The sequence below is a fragment of the Ranitomeya imitator genome, chromosome 6 (assembly GCF_032444005.1).
Source record: "Ranitomeya imitator isolate aRanImi1 chromosome 6, aRanImi1.pri, whole genome shotgun sequence".
In the NCBI taxonomy this organism is placed as follows: Eukaryota; Metazoa; Chordata; class Amphibia; order Anura; family Dendrobatidae; genus Ranitomeya; species Ranitomeya imitator.
This window is the reverse complement of record NC_091287.1, coordinates 290,896,718-290,916,987: the sequence shown is the minus strand read 5'-3', so window position 1 is coordinate 290,916,987 and position 20,270 is coordinate 290,896,718. Positions and strand designations below refer to the sequence as shown.

Sequence of the window (20,270 nt, the reverse complement as noted above, 5' to 3'; positions counted from 1 at the left end):
TTTTTATCATATCTCGGGCGGCTAGAATTAAGATAAAGAGTTGGGAGAGGCATCATTTTTCTCAGAACGGTACCGCCTTTCATTTGATATGTCACAAGACTGTTTCTTTATATTTTGTTTTGGAGAAATCAAATTCAAAATTTTGATGCGCAATTGTGAAAAAAGCGTATGTTTTAAAATTGCGAAAACATGCATGTGTGTTACTTGTGTTCTTGTTTATATTTGTACAGGGATTCAACTTGGGACCTATCAAATTTGTATTTTTTTTTTTTTTTTTTAAGCCTTGAATCATCTGATTTTATGTTTGTGCGAGTTTCTTCCGTTTTTCTTTTCAAATTACAACTTATTGAATTTAACATTTATATACAACAATAAAGAAACACAAAAAACAAATACCGAAGTGCCAGAATAAATACATCTTAATCATCATGCATTGAACAAGCCAAAAGAAAAAACGTGATCATATCAAGTTTGATTTTCCAAATAGTCTCATCCTAATTGTTAAAAACAAGATTAAAAGAACCAATATTTTTACGACCTATTTATACTTGTAACAATTTTTTTTCTATTACATCACTAAACATGTAATTTATAAGTGTTTAAGAAGAATAGTCCAGTAGTTAAATCCTTGTTCTATAAAATATGAACTAATCAAACAGTTAGGCCGCCGTTACACTTGCGAGTTTTACGGACGTAAGAGCGCAGAAAATACGTCCGTAAAACTCGCAAAACAAACGGCACAATTATTCTCTATGCCCCTGCTCCCATCTGCCGTATTTTACTGATCAGTATTATACGGCTTTCTACGGCCGTAGAAAATCGCAGCATGCTGCGTTTGTCACTGTATTGCGCAAAAAAATCGCCAATGAAAGTCTATGGAAGCCCCAAAAATACAGATTACACTCGGACCAGCAGTGTGACTTGCGAGAAATACGCAGCGGTGTTAGAGATAAAAGCCGGTAATTCATTGCGGTGTACAGTAAAATCACACTGACAGCTTACAATAGAATAGGTAGAATAAATGTCTACACATAGAATAGGTCTCTCTCTCTCCTCTCTCCTCGCTTTAAAGCCGGTAATTCAATTACCGGCTTTTGCGACCCTCGATCTGTAACAAAAAAAATAATAAACCAACAATATACATACCTTCCGCAGATCTGTAAAGTCCAACGATGTAAATCCATCTGAAGGGGTTAAAATATTTTGCAGCAAGGAGTTCTGCTAATGCAGCGATGCTCCTTGCTGCAAATCCCCTGAGAATGAAGGTAAAGTAGGTCAATGACCTATATTTACCTTCATTTGCGGTGAGGCGCCCTCTGCTGGTTGTCCCTAGATCGTGGGAACTTTCCTAGAAAGCTCCCAGGCTCGAGTTCATATGAGGACAACCAGCAGAGGGCGCCCTCTTATGAACTCGAGCCTGGGAGCTTTCTAGGAAAGTTCCCACGATCTAGGGACAACCAGCAGAGGGCGCCTTACCGCAAATGAAGGTAAATATAGGTCATTGACCTACTTTACCTTCATTCCCCGGGGTTTTGCAGCCACGAACAACATTGCATTAGCAAAGCTCGTGGCTGCAAAATATTTTAACCCCTTCAGATGGATTTAAATCGTTGGACATTACAGATCTTCGGAAGGTAAGGATATTGTTGTTGTTTTTTTTTTTTTTTTGTTACAGAGCGAGGGTCTTCAGTGACTGGATTGGGCGTTGAATAAAATATTACAACAACCTTTGTTATTATTTCATTAAAATAATTTTTAATAATGCGTTTGTGTTTTTTTAACCCTTTACTAGTATTGGATTAATAATGGATAGGTGTCATAATTGACGCCTCTCCATTATTAATTTGGCTTAATGTCACCTTACAATAGCAAGGTGACATTAACCCTTCATTACCCCATATCCCACCGCTACACGGGAATGGGAAGAGAGGGGCCAAGTGCCAGAATAGGCGCATCTTCCAGATGTGCCTTTTCTGGGGTGGCTGGGGGCAGATGTTTTTAGCTATCTAGCGCTGTATGAAGTAATAATATATATACATATGTGTCTAATAAGATATATATATATATATATATATATATATATATATATATATATATATATATATATATATATATATATATATATATATCTCACAAAGGGTGTGATCAAAGAATAACAAAACTGATCCCCACAATGGTACTATATAAAATATTAATTTATTAAATGTATATAAACAACAATAAAACACATGTAAAAAACTACATAAATAGAAGGGTACAATTCCTCAACACGAGAGGGACTATTTGCCTGAATTAAGCACCACAAAACCAGGCTATAATACATAAATAGATGTCTCATAGGGGACCAGACTAGTGAGTAACTGTGTGTACTAACTCTATTGGACTCCCAAACAATCTTCATACAATAGTTAGTAAATAATTAACACCCCTAATAGGGAGTTACATATGCTAGTACAAAAATTCCCACCCCTTATGGCAAGATATAACGGTATAATGAAAAGGTATGTTACCTAAAATTAGACCTGGTGTGTGCTCCTCGGCGTCCCTCTGCCCCGACGCGCGTTTCGCCGTGGCTTCTTCTGGAGGCGTGTCTGGGCAGGGGGCAAGCCGGTTTTTATATACGTGACTCTGCCGTTCATTGGACAATTAACAAAACGGAACCTTCAACAGCTGTGCGGCAGTGTGTGTAATGGACCGGAGATAGCTGTGCGGCGAAAACTTAACAACTTCCGTCCCTTGTACGGAAACCGGAAGTATCGCACAGCCATCTCTAATGTAGTTGCCGTACAGATGCTCCGGCTCACTGGGCACCACCCCCTGTACGGAAGCCGGAAATACCGGAAGTGCTCAGGAGCCGGGCACTGTACGGACAAAGGAAATGACAGGAAGAAGCGGCGCATGAACCAATGGGCGGATCCAGCCAAAATGGTGAGTCGTATCGCGGACTGGGGATCAGGAGCATCGGGTCGTCCAAGTCCGACTCCGAAACTCCGTTCTCCAATAGTCCGCTAGACGCCCTCACCGCTGGTCCCTCATCTGAGCATGCGCACATCCTGACAAGGGGAACATACAGAATAATAAATAAAGATGTCACAGTGAAATATGTAGAGAATATATATATGGGGAAAAGCATCGATGCAAGAACTTGTGTAAAATTTCTATAATATTAACTAATTAAAAAAAACCAAGCTCAGACGCTGTCCCCACTATTTCCGAAATGGACTGAAAAAGTGCACCCTTAGTTAATCTAATGCCCTTTGGGGTATATAATATAGTGAAATATATAATACATACATGCATGCTCTCGATATTGTAATATTACTAATTTGCTAGAAAGGCTAATTTTCAACAGCCTAAAATACAAATTAATAAATGATAAATGTGATATAATACAATAAACCCCTGTCCCCCAAGTCCATGTCTTGATCTTAATCCGATCTCTGATCCTGGGATATTTATCCAGCGGTTTGGCAAGCCTGCGAGAAAAACACTTAGTACGGATGCCATGCGCAAAATATGCTGACACACCCTGCCTACGGAGGAGCTACGGACCACTTTTTTTGGGGACTTTTGAGCGTATTACGGCCGTAATATACGGACCGTATTGGCTTACGCCAAGTGTGAAGCCGGCCTTAATAGTAGGTTTTTACACTGGCCTGTTATCATCCGTGTCCCTTCTAGTGGGTGAAATGTCATCTTGTCCATAAGCGCTTACTAGCAATGGCCATTTCCTTTTGTGTCAGTATTTGCAGCCTGCCATGGCGTTCAGCTCCACCCAAGTTAATATCTGATTTTTGTAACTTTTACAATGTCTGGTTTTCTTGGATACACAAAGGACGGCGCTGGACCAGAAGCTGCAGAAAAGTCCTTTCTACTTCTTCATTTTCACAATCTTTGGAGAGTCCAGTAGCCGCCACCAGCGCCGATCATATTCACAGGTCACATACCCAGTTATGTCATCCACTGCCGATCTTGTGCGGCCTTCTACCACCTCATGGACTTCACTGTCTTTGCTGAATGAAAAAATCCTTGCTTTTATTTCTGTTTCCCTACATGAGATGACAGTCCGATATTGCTGAGTCCCCTTTCTGCTTCCTGTAACCGATGTTTTCACAAACTCTCCTCCTCTTCATATTCCTGGTTTGTACAATACATGAACTGAATGTTAAGAGTATTTTTCTCCCTCCATTTGAGGAGTTGCCTGAGTGATAAGATTTGGTGTGAATATGGCCTGTGGAGGCCCGAGCTGCTGGCCGGTCATCTGCTCTGCAGTCACCGTCTACCCCTGGTCATTCTCAGCCTTAACAAAGCTTTCTCCTCTGTCCTCCTGCTTTTAATACTCTGTAACATAATAAAATAATACAGTAATATCTAAAAATCATGGATTATTTGGTAAATATGGACCCCACACTTTTAGACCACAGGCTGAACAGATCTGATTGCGAGATTTTCGAACTGACACTGTAATATTTTTATTTTTTAAAATATGATCCCATCACGATCCCAACTTGTATTTTGGTACAGATGTGGCTAGGAGCATAGCAGGCACATGTGCAGTTTTTGAAATTAAACGCTTTTTTCGGGAATGCGTTTTAAAATTTTGCATTCGCATGGGAAAAATATTATCAAAGATACTCTTGTGACATATCTGGCGAAAGCCTGTACAGTTCTGAGTAGAATGGTGTTTATTTTGTTTCTATTATCATTTTTCTAGCCTGAGTTATGGGGAGAAATGTAAAGGCAGGCAACACCAAAATTCGCACTTTTTCTGAACTTTGAAAATCAATTTAAAAAAAAATAAAATTCTAGAATTTTTTTTCTTCACATATTGCATTCTTTGACACACTATTACCAAATAACAAAATCTCAAAAGAATTAAAATTATAGAGGTAACAATCATTGGTTCACTTGACATGGAATGACCCCGTATCCCAAATATCATGTTTACTTTTTGCACTGCTGCATTAGTTTCAGCTGGTCTATACATATATTTTTATGTATGAATTTTTTCCTGTTATTTATTATTCAATAAACTTTTGCATTTTATATACGTCATAATTTGGTCGTTTGCACACTTTCTCTATATGATCCATACAAACGTAGGTACTTATACAAACAAACACACATACTAATAACCTCAGGTGTTCAGTTGAGCCGTGGAGGAGGTCAGCCACATAGTGTAGAGATCAGCCGGAGAGGGCTGCAGAAACAACTGTGGGGGATGGGGACACACAGCAGAGAGCACTGATATCAGCCACTTTCTGCTGCCATGCTGTCCCGGGCTCCTCCCCCGACCTCTTCTCTGTGAGGAGATGCTGCAGCCTGCTGGGAATAGAACAGTGGAGGGAGCTGAGGACCCACAGTAAGTCCTGCTCTTCCTCCACTGTTGTGTGCTGTACGGCCCGGGCCCCTGACTGCAGGTGAGTACTCACCATTTGGACGCTCCATGCAGGAGGACAGACGGCAGCCAGTGAGCACTCTCCTCAGTCTGGTGGGGAAAGCGTTCATTGGCCAGCATCTCTCCCTGCATGACACGCCCCCTTTTTGAACTCCTGCACTCTGCACTCCACTCTCTCCTCGGCTCTGGGTAGTCGCATGATTACGGGAGGGAGTGAGAGGGGCCCCTCACTCCTGCCCGTAATCTTGACTCAGTGGCTACATAGTGGCTGCATACTGTGCCGCTACGGGCCAATCACTCCTGCCTGCAGGGGCCCCCCTCCACCTTCGGGCCCCAGTGCAGTTACACCAGTGGTATGTCCTCCCCTGACCAGTAGCATGTTGGAGAACGTGAGAAACTTTCTGAACATCCATGATGATCACATTGCAGTAAATATGTAGAGCTAAATATAAGGCTATAACGGAGTAGATCAGTGTTATTTTCAGTGTAGGCTGGTCTACCAATCAGAAAGTGAACAGTGCCAGCAATGTAGATCACTTTGTGCATAAAATGCACTTGCTTATTAGAAATGTAATCTCACAGTAAACTTTCAGTGTGGACAGAAATAGAAGAAAGGGTTGTTGGCTGAACTTCAACCTGTATTATCTAGTAACTGCACTGAACTAAGCTGAGCTCTTCCTTTTGTAGTTTTTTCTTTTTCCTGAGTATTTGGCTGACATCTAAGAGTAGTTGACTTGACATTTGAACTGAATTTTCTTTTTCTTAATTTCAGAGCAAACTAGTTCAGGCCAAAAAGGAAATTGAAAAGTATGCCTTAAATGACAAACAGGTAAGACTTGTGCGGAACATTGCAGTACTATGTGTATTGCTGGTGTCTCGATCGGGTGTGGGTGTCAGCTCCCGGGAGTGGAGTCACGTCCATATTCATTACTGTAATGAGCGGTACCATGTGACCGCTCAACGCTGGAAGAAGCTGTCAGCGCCCGGAGACCATCGGAGATGCAGGGACCACGCCAGGAGCAGGTGAGTATGTCACAGCCGCCGCTCCCCCGCCGACCCCCCTGGGACAATGACTCGAGTATAAGCCGAGAGAGGCACTTTCAGCCTAAAAAATGGGCTGAAAATCTCTGCTTATACTCGACTATATACGGTATGTAAAAGTGCCAAAACCTAAAAAAATATATAAATAAAATGGGATATGTCTGTAATTGTATTGACCTGAAGAATAAACCTGCCTGATCAATTTTCTTTTCTGAACGGTGTAAAAGAAGAAAAAAAAAGTTCCTGAGTTTGTTTTTTTTTTTTTTCATTCTACCTCCCAGAAATCAGAATAGAAAAATGTCATGTGCCCGAAAATGGCACCAATAATAAACGTCAACTCCTTCCACAAAACACAAGCCCTCGCATGACTATCAGATGAAATATGGAAAAATTAAAGATGTCTTAAATATGGGGATGCAAAAACTAGTTTTTGCAATAAAAAGTGTCTTGTAGGGTGTGATAGCAGACAAACATAAAAACCCAATATAAATGTGGTATCGCTGGAATCGCACCGACCCAAAGAATAAATGTGCCTAATCGCTTATACCACGTGAGGAACGGCGTAAAAAATAAATCCAATTTTTTACCTGCTGATTTTTTTTTTTTTTTTTTTTTTCATTCTGCCTCACAAAGATCGCAGTAAGGCTTGGCGCACATTTATCCTGCGTCATCTAATAACGGAAATATAGGGGGCTTCCATTTTACTGGTAGCATAAAGTCTCTTGAAAAGCAAAATGGCTCCTCGCACTCCAAAAGAAATTCAGCAAATTCTGCACTCCCAAATGCCCCCCTCTCTTCTGAGACCCAGTGTGTCTAAACCACATTTAGCACCCACATCTCTGGCATTTCTGCAGTGATGAGAGACCACCCAATTTACAGGTGCCTGTCTCCGGAAGCATGAGCAATTTTCACTCCGCAACATCCACTACTGCTTTTTTGTGGAAAACACCCATAGAGTCAAAACAGGCACTACACCTGTAGGAAAATTCCTAAAAGGGTATAATTTCCAAAATGGGGTTACTTGAGGGGGGTGAGGATTCTGCTCTTCCAGCACTAAGGGGGCTCTGTATATGGAGTCAGAAAACTATTCTAGGAAAATCTGCGCTCCAAGAGGCAAATGGCGCTCTGTCCCTCCCGAGTCTCACCGTGTGGCTAAGCTAGTTTTGTTTGTTTTTTTTTGTTTTTTTAGGTTGTGTTGTGTATATCAGTTGATGTGTCCAAAGATTACAGACAAGTAGAAAATGTCATAAAACAGGTAAAAGAATTTTACATATATCTTTTGTGATTGCTATGTATAATTTGGGCATTTTCATTGAATGCGAGTGTATATGTCTCTCTTTAGGCCCTTTCACATCTCTATAATGGAAGTGCTGTTTTACTAGCAGGAAGGATGTCAGTGGCACCTCATGGTCCCCACTGACTATAATTGGGCCAACAATTTTAGCAGACAAAATAGCGCAGCGAGCTTCGTTTTGTTTTTTTTACAGAGAAGACACAATGTGTCATTATCATACCCTAATATATTCACTTTGGAAGAGTTTGTCCTTTTTGTTTCTACGTCACTTAATATTCCTGTAATAAACTAATGCATACTGTGTGGTGGTCCCTCAGTAAGGTCAATGGAGAAATGCTGCCAAGTATAGTATATGCAGTTTATGGTGGGTGGTAAGAGTATAGTTCGTAGCTGCACTTAGTATCAGCAGCAGTTCTGCACTTAGTGTTTGCATATTATTATTATTTAGCACCATTAATTCCATGGTGCTGTACATGAGAAAAGTGGTTACATACAGGGTTATAGATACCTTTTAACAGTAAACAAATTTACAATGACAGACTGGTACGAAGGGGAGCAGACCCTGTCCTTGCTAACTTACATTCTTCGGGATAATAGGGAAGAGACAGGAGGTTGACGTGCTGCAGCGCTGGTGGTAGTGAGGCTGCAGCTCGGGTGATTGGTGAGGCGGCAGCTCTGGTGGTTGGTGAGGCGGCAGAATGGTTATTGCAGGCTGTATGCTTTCCTGAAGATGGGTTTTCAGGTTGCATATAAAATACTAGATGGTGGCCCGATTCTAATGCATCGGGTATTCTAGAATATGCATGTCCACGTAGTATATTGCCCAGCCACGTAGCATATCCCTGTTAAAAAAATAAAATAAAAAATAGTTCTATACTCACCCCTGGGATCCACCGAAGCTCCGGCGATAGGCGCACGGCTGCTGCCATCTTCCGTTCCCAGGATGCATTGCGAAATTACCCAGATGACTTAGCGGTCTCGCAAGACCGCTAAGTCTTCCGTGTAATTTCGCAATGCATCGCCGGGAACGGAAGATGGCGGCAGACTACGGAGGGGTGAGTATAGCAGGTTTTTTGTTTTTTTATTATTTTTAACATTACATTTTTTTACTATTGATGCCGCATAGGCAGCATCAATAGTAAAAAGTTGGGGACACACAGGGTTAATAGCGGCGGTAACGGAGTGAGTTACCCGCGGCATATCGCGGTCCGTTGCCGCCGGCATTAACCCTGTGTGAGCGGTGACCGGAGGGAAGTATGCGGGCGCCGGGCACTGACTGCAGGGAGTAAGGAGTGGCCATTTTCTTCCGGACTGTGCCCGTCGCTGATTGGTCGTGGCTGTTTTGCCGCGACCAATCAGCGACTTGGACTTCCATGACAGACAGAGTCCGCAACCAATGAATATCCGTGACAGACAGACAGAGACGGAAGTGACCCTTAGACAATTATTTAGATGTCACCAATAACCTATGTAGATCTAGCTTGAATTGTTGAAGTTGTGTACTTTATAACAATGAGGATGTCATTGGCATTTATAAAGAAAACTAACGAAACCGCTGAGGATGTATTTTACAGATTTGTACATATTATAGCTATTTTTTATTTTAGGCTCAGGAAAAACTTGGACCAGTGGATATGTTGGTGAACTGCGCTGGCACATCAATTGCTGGAAAATTTGAGGAGATAGACATTGATCGTTTTTCAGTAAGTTGTTTTGTTTTGTTTTTTCTTTGTGTAGATTCACACTGGTGATGGTGCAACAAAAATAAATATTGACCAGAAAAAAATGAAAGTGCATCTTAATCTGTAAATGAAGAAAGAAAAGTCCCACCCCACTCCAAACCTGAATCAAAAAGTTGTTACATGTTCACCAAGATACATGCATTGTTTCACCTTTTATTAGTCCCAGACCATGCATGTACCTGGGTAAATAAATACGGTACTTTCGCATCAGGTCTTGAGTGCTGCAGATCTTCTTTTGCCAGGTTTTGGAGGTTCTTTAGACAAGGACATTGTACTGCTTTTCACCCGAGTATTGTACTGCAAAGGCCAGGCTTACATGTCATGTCTGTGCTTCGATTCCAATACCTGGGTGGGCTGGCGGGTATCCTGGTCTAAATTAACTGCCTGATGGGCATAGTTCCGTTCAGAGGTCTGAATGGTATTGTGATCCAAGCATAGATCGTCTATGACGGACACATGAACCCAGCATAAAGAAGAATGCTGTTTGAAGAATAGAACTCAGTAGCTCTTTTAGCAAGTTGAAATTTACCAGAGAAACGCCCTCTTGGTGGCATACAAGAAATTAATTTCTCCAGAAAAATGTAAACCTAAACCTGTGTGTAATAAAAATAAAATATATATTTTATAATACAGTGGGGCAAAAAAGTATTTAGTCAGTCAGCAATAGTGCATGTTCCACCACTTAAAAAGATGAGAGGCGTCTGTAATTTACATCATAGGTAGACCTCAACTATGGGAGACAAACTGAGAAAAAAAAATCCAGAAAATCACATTGTCTGTTTTTTTTATCATTTTATTTGCATATTATGGTGGAAAATAAGTATTTGGTCAGAAACAAACAATCAAGATTTCTGGCTCTCACAGACCTGTAACTTCTTCTTTAAGAGTCTCCTCTTTCCTCCACTCATTACCTGTAGTAATGGCACCTGTTTAAACTTGTTATCAGTATAAAAAGACACCTGTGCACACCCTCAAACAGTCTGACTCCAAACTCCACTATGGTGAAGACCAAAGAGCTGTCAAAGGACACCAGAAACAAAATTGTAGCCCTGCACCAGGCTGGGAAGACTGAATCTGCAATAGCCAACCAGCTTGGAGTGAAGAAATCAACAGTGGGAGCAATAATTAGAAAATGGAAGACATACAAGACCACTGATAATCTCCCTCGATCTGGGGCTCCACGCAAAATCCCACCCCGTGGGGTCAGAATGATCATAAGAACGGTGAGCAAAAATCCCAGAACCACGCGGGGGGACCTAGTGAATGAACTGCAGAGAGCTGGGACCAATGTAACAAGGCCTACCATAAGTAACACACTACGCCACCATGGACTCAGATCCTGCAGTGCCAGACGTGTCCCACTGCTTAAGCCAGTACATGTCCGGGCCCGTCTGAAGTTTGCTAGAGAGCATTTGGATGATCCAGAGGAGTTTTGGGAGAATGTCCTATGGTCTGATGAAACCAAACTGGAACTGATTGGTAGAAACACAACTTGTCGTGTTTGGAGGAAAAAGAATACTGAGTTGCATCCATCAAACACCATACCTACTGTAAAGCATGGTGGTGGAAACATCATGCTTTGGGGCTGTTTCTCTGCAAAGGGGCCAGGACGACTGATCCGAGTACATGAAAGAATGAATGGGGCCATGGATCATGAGATTTTGAGTACAAACCTCCTTACATCAGCAAGGGCATTGAAGATGAAACGTGGCTGGGTCTTTCAACATGACAATGATCCAAAGCACACCGCCAGGGCAACGAAGGAGTGGCTTCGTAAGAAGCATTTCAAGGTCCTGGAGTGGCCTAGCCAGTCTCCAGATCTCAACCCTATAGAAAACCTTTGGAGGGAGTTGAAAGTCCGTGTTGCCAAGCGAAAAGCCAAAAACATCACTGCTCTAGAGGAGATCTGCATGGAGGAATGGGCCAACATACCAACAACAGTGTGTGGCAACCTTGTGAAGACTTACAGAAAACGTTTGACCTCTGTCATTGCCAACAAAGGATATATTACAAAGTATTGAGATGAAATTTTGTTTCTGACCAAATACTTATTTTCCACCATAATATGCAAATAAAATGTTAAAAAAACAGACTGTGATTTTCTGGATTTTTTTTCTCAGTTTGTCTCCCATAGTTGAGGTCTTCCTAAGATGTAAATTACAGACGCCTCTCATCTTTTTAAGTGGTGGAACTTGCACTATTGCTGACTGACTAAATACTTTTTTGCCCCACTGTATGTATAGTTGTGCTCAAATGCTTGCAGATTTTTTGCGTTCTTGACCTTTTTTTCGGAGAATATGATAAATGAGAACACCAAAACTTTATCTCCACTCATGGTTAGTGGTTGGGGGAAGCCATGTATTGTCAAACTACTTTGTTTTCTCTTTTTAAATCACATACCCTGGTGATTTTTGGCTTGATAACATGCACAGAAGTTGACACAAATGGGATCTACGGGAAAATGTAGTTAAACTGTATAAAACAGGAAAGGGTTACAAAAAGATATCCAAGGAATTGATAATGCCAGTCAGCAGCTTTCAAATTAGTCCCATAGTAGGACTAAGTAAAAAAAAAAGGGTTGTAAAAATATTTTTTAAAAATCGCAAAATTGTACCCATAAATATGTAAAAAAAAACAATAAAAGTACACATTTAGTATTGCCGCGTTCAGTACAACCCAACCTATAAAACTGTCCCACTAGTTAACCCCTTTAGTGAACATCGTCAAAAAATAATAAAAAAGGCAAAAACGATGCTGGATCATCATACCACCGAACAAAAAGTGGAATAAAACTCGATCAAAAAGACTAATGTAAATAAAAATGGTAGCAATGAAGCAGTCATGTCCTGCAAAACTACAGCTCCATTAGAGGAAAAATAAGTTATAGCTTTCATAATAAAGCGATGCAAAAGTATTTTTTTCTTTAATATTTTCTGTAAAAGCTCCAAAACATAAAAAAAGAGGTATCTCTGTAATCATACTGACCCGAAGAAAAAAAGCTACCTTACTAATTTAACCATAATCAGAATAGTATGAAAGAAAAAATCCTGCATTGTTGGTTTGTTTATTCTGCCTCCCAAAAATTGGAACAGAAAGCGATCAAAAAAATTTTATGAGCTCAAAAATGGTGCCAATAAAAGCGTCAACTCGTCCCCTCAAAGCCCTCACAGACTGTTGGCCGAAATATGGAAAAATTATAGCTCTCAAAATATGACAATGCAAAAAACTAGTTTCTCCATCGCCACATTGGGGGACACAGGACCGTGGTTGTATGCTCCTGCCACTAGCAGGCTGACTCTAAGTAAATACAAAAAGGGTTAGCTCCTCCTCTGCAGTATACACCACCCACTGGCTCCGGATAATACCAGTTCTCGCTTAGTGTCCGTATGAGGCACACTGCGTCTGTTTTTCTCCAGACGTTCTTATTTTTTATTTTTGACTTTGCGCAAGAGGATGATGGGGCGACTGACCCTTTTAAGGGGGCCGATCTCCCCCAAAACATCAACAGGCGAGTTTACTCCTGGTACCCTCTCCTACGAAGTGGGATGTTCGGCCGAGAACTAGCCCTGTGAATTCCTAGGGGAGCGAACCCTTAGGATACACAGAGGCCACCTTCCATGGGCACAGTCCGGCCACCCTCCATCTGCACCACCACTGAAGAACAGTGGTGCTGCATGGAGCCCCCAGTCCCTCTCCACCTCCTCATCAAGAGGGCGGCGGATCATGGTTGACTGCACCTCCCCTCATACCTCGCCTGAAGAGGAGCATAAGCGGTGAGTCTGGCAGGGGGGGGGGGTACCGCAGGCTCGGCCGCATCTTGCGGCCAGGCACCGCTAATTTAGTCCCCAGCTTCGGCCCTAGCTAGGCCGCCTCTATGCCTACAGTGCGCATCACGCGCGAGGGCCTGCCCACCGGTTTAGCGCTTCTCTCCACATATTCTTGACGGCCATCTTGGACACGAGGAGCTTCAGGACGCCAGCGGCACCTTCTCCCGAACACAGCGCGGCATCAGGATGCAGGACCTGGGTAGGTGCGCTGCACACTGACACAGGCCCTCCTACTCCTGCACACAGTGCTCTGCTTTATTAGCTGCACAAGTGCCTCACATCAGCCCTGCACGGAGGTTCAGCTTTTGAGGCTTCAGGCTCGGCACTCTTTCCCTCCTTCGCTGCTACCTGGGTAGCCAAAGCCGTGACTTGTTGGGCAGACTCTCTGCATAAGGCCTTACAGAACAGTGATCTTCCTTCTGATATAGCGGAGCTAGAAAATAAAGTTTCCTTGGCTGGCGATTACTTAGTAAACGCTTCCCTGGACGCGGTGAACTGCTCTGCACTTACGGCTTCAAGCGCTGTGGCGATTAGGAGAGCGCTATGCTTGAGGAACTGGTGAGCGGACTCCGCATCTAAAAAGTCCCTCACGTCCCTGCCATATCTCAGTGGCCATCTATTTAGTGAAAAGCTGGACAAGCTGATTTCAGACGCTACAGGGGGAAAAAGTTCTTCCCTCCCCCAGCAGAGATTCAGACAACCGTTCTGACGACAGCCGCAGGCTCGTTTTCTGCCCTTTCGTGGAACTTACGCATGACATTCCTCGGCCACATCCCCTGGTTCGGGGCGCCGAGCCGGCAGAGACAAAAGCCCTCAGGCTTCATACAGGTCCAACTATTCCTGGAGGGGCCACTCCACACAGTCTAGGTCCAGGGGATCCAGACCCCAACCATCTTCTTCTAAATGACTCGCAACCTCGTCTGGACGACATCGGCAAAGTAGGCGGACGCCTTCTTTGTTTCGTCTTGCCTGGCTCGCAGTCATTCACGACGATTGGGTCAGGGATCTGGTGTCCTCTGGTTAAAAAATTGATTTTTCCTTCCCCCCCCCCCCCCCCCCCCCCCCCCTCCAACCCGTTTTTTCACTTCCCGCCCTCCCGAAGCGGGAATGCGCACTCGGGCTTTTTCCCAGGCCATCGTGTCGCTCCGCCAAGACGGAGTGATTGTCCCTGTCCCAGAGGACGAAAGGTTCCGCTGTTTGTATTCAAATCTGTTTATGGTCACCAAAAAGGATGGAACAGTCAGGCCCATCCTGGACCTAAAGCTCTTGAACAGATTTGTCAAAGTCCGTCATTTCAGGATGGAATCCCTCCGTTCCGTCATTGCCTCGATGGAACAAGGCGAATTCTTAGCATCCATTGACATCCGGGATGCGTACCTCCACATCCCAATCTTCCCACCTCACCAAAGGTTTCTTCGCTTCGCCGTCGGACAGGAACATTTTCAGTTCACGGACTTGCCTTTCGGTCTCGCCACCGCCCCCAGAGTTTTCACAAAGGTCATGGCGGCAGTCAAGGCAATTCTGCATTCTCGTGGTGTAGTCGTGATTCCCTATCTAGGCGACTTACTGGTCAAAGGCCCATCTTTCCGAGCCTGCGAGGAGTGCGTCTGCATTTCATTAGATACTCTTTCTCGGCTGGGCTGGTTGATCAATTTAAAAAAGTCATCTCCGGTTCCGGCTCAACGGATCTCCTTTCTGGGCATGACTCTGGACACCTTCCTAAGGTTGGTGCTTCTTCCTCTGGACAAGGTCCTGGCTCTTCAACAGGGGGTCTGGAAGCTTCTCCAGCTGTCCCCCTGTTCCATCCGTTTCGGCATGAGGATTCTCGGGAAGATGGTGGCTGCAATGGAGGCGATTCCATTTACGCAACTACACCTCCGTCCCCTCCAGCACGCTCTGCTGGACGCATGGGACAGGAGTCCATTTTTTTCCCTCGACCGACTGTGTCCTCTCTCTCCTCGGGTCAAGCAGACACTCCAATGGTGGATGCTCCGAACCTCTCTTCTCCAAGGGAGGTCCTTCCTTCCAGTCCATTGGCTGGTAGTCACTACCGATGCCAGCCTCCTCGGCTGGGGAGCGGTCTTTCGCCATCACAATGCACAGGGAACCTGGACTCCTCACGAGTCTCGCCTTCCAAACAAGATCCTGGAGATACGTGCCATTTGGCTGTCCCTAAAGCGGTTCCATCATCTCTTAGCAGGCTGCCCCATCCGTATCCAGTTAGACAATTCCATGGCTGTGGCTTATATAAATCATAAATCAGGGGGGGCACCCGCAGCAGAGCTGCAATGCGTGAGGTAGAGGACATCCTTTGCTGGGCCGAAAACAACCACTCTGTCATATCGGCCATTCACATTCCAGGAGTGGAGAATTGGGCCGTGGATTTCCTCAGCCGGCAAGGTCTTGCCTCAGGAGAGTGGTCTCTCCATCAGGACATTTTCCAACAAATCTGCCTTTGTTGGGGTACTCCGGACGTAGGCTTGATGGCTTCCTGGTTCAATGCCAAGGTACTTCAGTTTGTGGCCCGGTCTCGTGACCCGATAAATCAGGGCGGACGCACTAGTCCTTCCTTGGAGTCAGTTTCACCTTCCTTACCTGTTTCTGTAATTCTCATCTCCCCGGATTGACCTCGCCCGGTGTGGTATGCAGAGCTGGTCCAACTCATCGCAGACGTTCCTTGGCGCCTACCAGATCGTCCAGATCTACTTTCTCAGGGCCCGATCTACCACCAGAACTCAGGGGCCCTGTGTTTGACGGCTTGGCCGTTGAATCCTGGGTTCTGAGTCAAGCAGCTTTTTCCCGTGAGGTAGTTTCCACCTTGATCAATTCCTGAAAGCGTTGTCATTGCGCATCTACCATCAGACCTGGAGAGTCTTCTTTGATTGGTGCAGAAGCAGAGGTCGCCCTCTGATGGTTTAACATCCCTACCATCCTGGATTTCCTCCAATCCGGTCTGGACTCGGGGCTTTCGCAGAGTTCCCTTAAAGGGTAGGTCTTGGCCTTGTCAGTCCTTTTTCAACGAAAAATTGCTTCCAAACCTCTGGTCAGAACATTCTTTCAGGGAGTCTCTCACGTGCTGCCTCCCTACAAATCGCCTCTCGAGGCTTAGGACCTTAATCTTGTCCCAGGTGACCTGCAGGAATCTCCCTTAGAGCCGTTGCAGGACATCTCTCTACCTCTCCTTTCATGGAAGGTGGCCTTTCTCATCGCTATTACCTCGATCAGACGAGTCTGAGTTGGCTGCTCTTTCCTGTCGGGCGCCGTTCCTTACGTTCCACCGGGACAAAGTGGTCCTCAGACCGTCCCCTACTTTCCTCCCAAAGGTGGTGTCTTCCTTCCACCTCTACGAGGATATCATACTTCTGTCATTTTGTCCTGCTCCAATGCACCGTGTGGAGAAGGCTCTTCACTCCCTGGATCTTGTCAGAGCTCTCAGGAAGTACGTGTCTAGGACGGCACCTTTTCAACAGACGGGTGCTCTGTTCGTGCTCCTGGCGGGACACCAGAAGGGACTGGCCGCTTCTAAGTCGACAATCGCCTGATGGATTTGGTCGACTATTCAAGAGGCTTACCGCGTCAGAGGCAAGCCTATCCCTGCGGGCCTCAGGGCACGCTCCACTCGGTCGGTGGGTACTTCCTGGGCCATTCGGAATCATGCGTCTGCAGAGCAAGTTTGCAAAGTTGCGGCCTGGTCTAGCCTGCACACCTTCTCAAAGCATTACAATGTCCATACTCGGGCATCTTCAGATGCAAGCCTGGGTAGGCGTGTTCTGCAGGCAGAGGTAGCGCACCAGTAGACAGCAGGTGCCATAAGTTTACACTGTTGGGTTATTTCCTGCCCAGGGACTGCTTTTGGACGTCCCACGGTCCTATCCCCCCAATGTGGCGATGGAGAAATAGGGATTTTTGTGTGCTCACCATAAAATCCTTTTCTCCGAGCCACTCATTGGGGGACACAGCACCCACCCCTGTTTTGGCTTATTGCCTATGATGAGTGTTTTAGTCTCTGACATGTTGTTGCTACGGTTAAATCTTGTTAATCTCCTACTGCTTTGCTACAAGCTGGTATTATCTGGAGCCAGTGGATTGCGTATACTGCAGATGAGGAGCTAACCCTTTTTGTATTTACTTAGTGTCAGCCTCCTAGTGGCGGCAGCAGCATACACCCACGGTCCTGTCTCCCCCAATGAGTGGCTCGGAGTAAAGGATTTTACGGTGAGTACACAAAAATCCCTATTTTTTTTTTTTAAACAAAAAAGCTTTAGTGTGTGACAAGCAGCCAAACATAAAGATCAGATATAAACCTGATATCGCTGTAATTGCACCAACCTGAATAATAAAGTCATGTAATCACTTAGACTTCACGAGAAACTGCATAAAAAATAAAGCCAATTCTTCAGCTGCTGTTGAGGCTTTTTTTTTTTTTTGTTTTTTTTCTCTCCATTCTGCCTCCCACAGATCACAGTAAGGCTCTGCCCACATTTATCCTGCGCAGAGTGCTTGCATTGGGGTTTCCGTGTAATGCTCTGAAATGCGTGATTCAGACGGAACCCCTGGCAGAAGATTCCCTATAATGAGGCAGATGGACACTGGACGTTGTCTGACCTGTGATCTGGCGGTGTCCGTATTTTTATTAGAAGTTCATAAAAGTGCTGTCGGACGCAGATTTGTACATCTCTGGGGAAAAAAAGTTCACCCCTGAACAGAGGCCATATGGAGTCCAGAGCAACTCTGCTGCCTCATAAGTGAATAGATCCCTCGGGTATTTCATCTGAATTGCGTCACTCGAAGATTTAAAGGGAATTCCTGAAATGAGTGCTCAGCAGGATATATGTGATCTTAAATGTTATGTAAAATGTTCCCAATAAAAGCTTCAACTCTATCCACAAAAAAAGCAAGTCCCCACTCAGGTCTGTCATCTATTAATGGAAATATAAGGGGTTTCCACGTTACTGTAGCACAAAGGCTCTGGAAAAGTGAAATGGCTCCTCAGCCCCCAAAGGAAATTCAGCAAATTCTGTGATCTCAAATCCAAATGCTCCCTTACTTCTGAGCCCCAGTGTGCCTAGTCCACATGTTTGAATAGATAGGCATGTGCGCAGCTTTTGTTGGTGCCAAAGTAGGTTCCCACACCATTAACATATATTAAGAGACTCGGCAATCAACTTAAGTGATCAGATAATTTAATGTTTTCCACACTAGTAGTAAGTAAAACGTTTCGGTCTTGCATCAGACCTTCATCCGTTACAGGACAAAGTAAGTTTATTAGATCAGGTGGACCAATAATCTTGGTTGGAGATCACTAGATCATTAAACATTCCGTGACATGAAAAAGTGGGGCAAGGGTTGTCAGACCTGTGAACATATAGGGTTAAGTGCGACGTGCCTCAGTGGCATGTGCGGACACTGTGTCCACCGCTGGACAGGACCAGCGGAGGACACCGTGTCCGCACATGCCACTGAGTCAAATTGCATTCCTTCTCTTCTGAGCCCTGCTGTGTCCCCAATCAGTGGTTTTCCCCCACATATGGGGTTTCTGCATGCTCAGGAGAAATTTCACAACCAATTTCGGGGTCCATAGCACCCGCAAACATAACAGTAAAATCTGCATTATAATATGGCACTTATTCCCTTCTGAGCTTTACACTGTGCCTGAAAAGTAGTTCTCGATTTTACGTGTAGGGAGGGTATTGGCACAATTAGGAGAAATTGCACAACAAACTGAAGTCCATTTTTATCCTATTAGCCCTTATAAAAATTAAAAATTTGGGTCTAAAAGAATATTTTTATGGGGAAAAGGTGAGTTTTTTTTTTGTTTTTTTTTCCCCCCACGTTTCTACATTCTAAACTTATGTGAAGCACCTGGGGGTTCAAGGTGCCCACCACACATCTAGATACATTTCTTGAGTGGATTTTAGTTTCCAAAATGGGGTCACTTGTGAGGGGGATTCCACTTTTTAGGCACATCAGGGGCTTTCCATACGTGACACGTCTCAATTCTAGCCATTTGTGTGTTAAAAAATTCTCCTTCCCTTCCGAGCCCTGTTGTGCCCCCAAACAGAAGTTTTCCCCTGGACATGCGGTACTGGCATGCTAAGGAGAAATTGCACAACAAATTTTGAGGTTCAAATTCTACTGTTACCCTTGTGAACTTTTTTTAAAAAAAAAAATAAGGTTAAAGTAACATTTTTGTAAAAGTAAAGTAAAATGTTCATTTTTTTTTTTCCTTCCTCATTCCTTTAATTCCTGTGAAGCACCTGAATCTACTATATAATTGTCTAAGGGTCACTTCCGTCTTTCTGTCAGATATTCATTGGTCGCGGCCCTGTCTGTCATGGAATCCAAGTCGCTGATTGGTCATGGCAAAACGCTCACGACCATTGCCACGACCAATCAGCGACACCCGCAGTCCGGCGGCAATATGGCCGCTCTTTCCTCCCCGCAGTCAGTCAGTGCCCGCTCCATACTCCCCTCCAGTCAGCCCTCACACAGGTTTAATGCCAGCGTTACTGGAGCGCGGTGTAACGCACTCCGGTTACACAGCTATTAACCCTGTGTGACCAACTTTTTACTATTGATGCTGCGTATGCAGCTCTAATCTAATGTTAAAATCTAATGTTAAAAATAATAATAAAAAAAGTTATACTCACCCTCTGCCATCTGTCCTGTCCTCGGCACTGCAAGCGGCAGGTTCCGCTTCCAAAGATGCTATGGGAGAAGAACCTTCCATGACGTCACGGTCATGTGACCGCGACGTCCTCACAGGTCCTGTGCTCATACCAATCCTGGGACCGGAAGCTGCCAGGTGCACCGCACACAAGCGCCGGAACTACAACTGGCTCTTCGGAAGGTGAGTATATGTTTTCTTTTTTATTTTTTAACCTGTTACATACGTGTCTGGGCTATATACTACGTAGCTGGGCAATAAACTACGTGTCTGTGCTGTATACTACGTGGCTGGGCAATAT

The 20,270-nt window shown here is 44.3% G+C and overlaps 1 protein-coding gene across 2 annotated transcripts in view; it reads left to right on the top strand.

Annotated features, from left to right (window-relative positions):
- The window catches only part of KDSR (3-ketodihydrosphingosine reductase), a 55,018-nt gene that overhangs the window by 2,881 nt on the left and 31,867 nt on the right, over positions 1–20,270 (top strand). For both annotated transcript variants that reach the window (XM_069730649.1, XM_069730650.1), the window contains exons 3-5: positions 6,171–6,227; positions 7,629–7,694; positions 9,341–9,436. In XM_069730649.1, the coding sequence (XP_069586750.1) occupies positions 6,171–6,227; positions 7,629–7,694; positions 9,341–9,436 (219 nt within the window). The remainder of the gene's footprint in view (positions 1–6,170; positions 6,228–7,628; positions 7,695–9,340; positions 9,437–20,270) is intronic.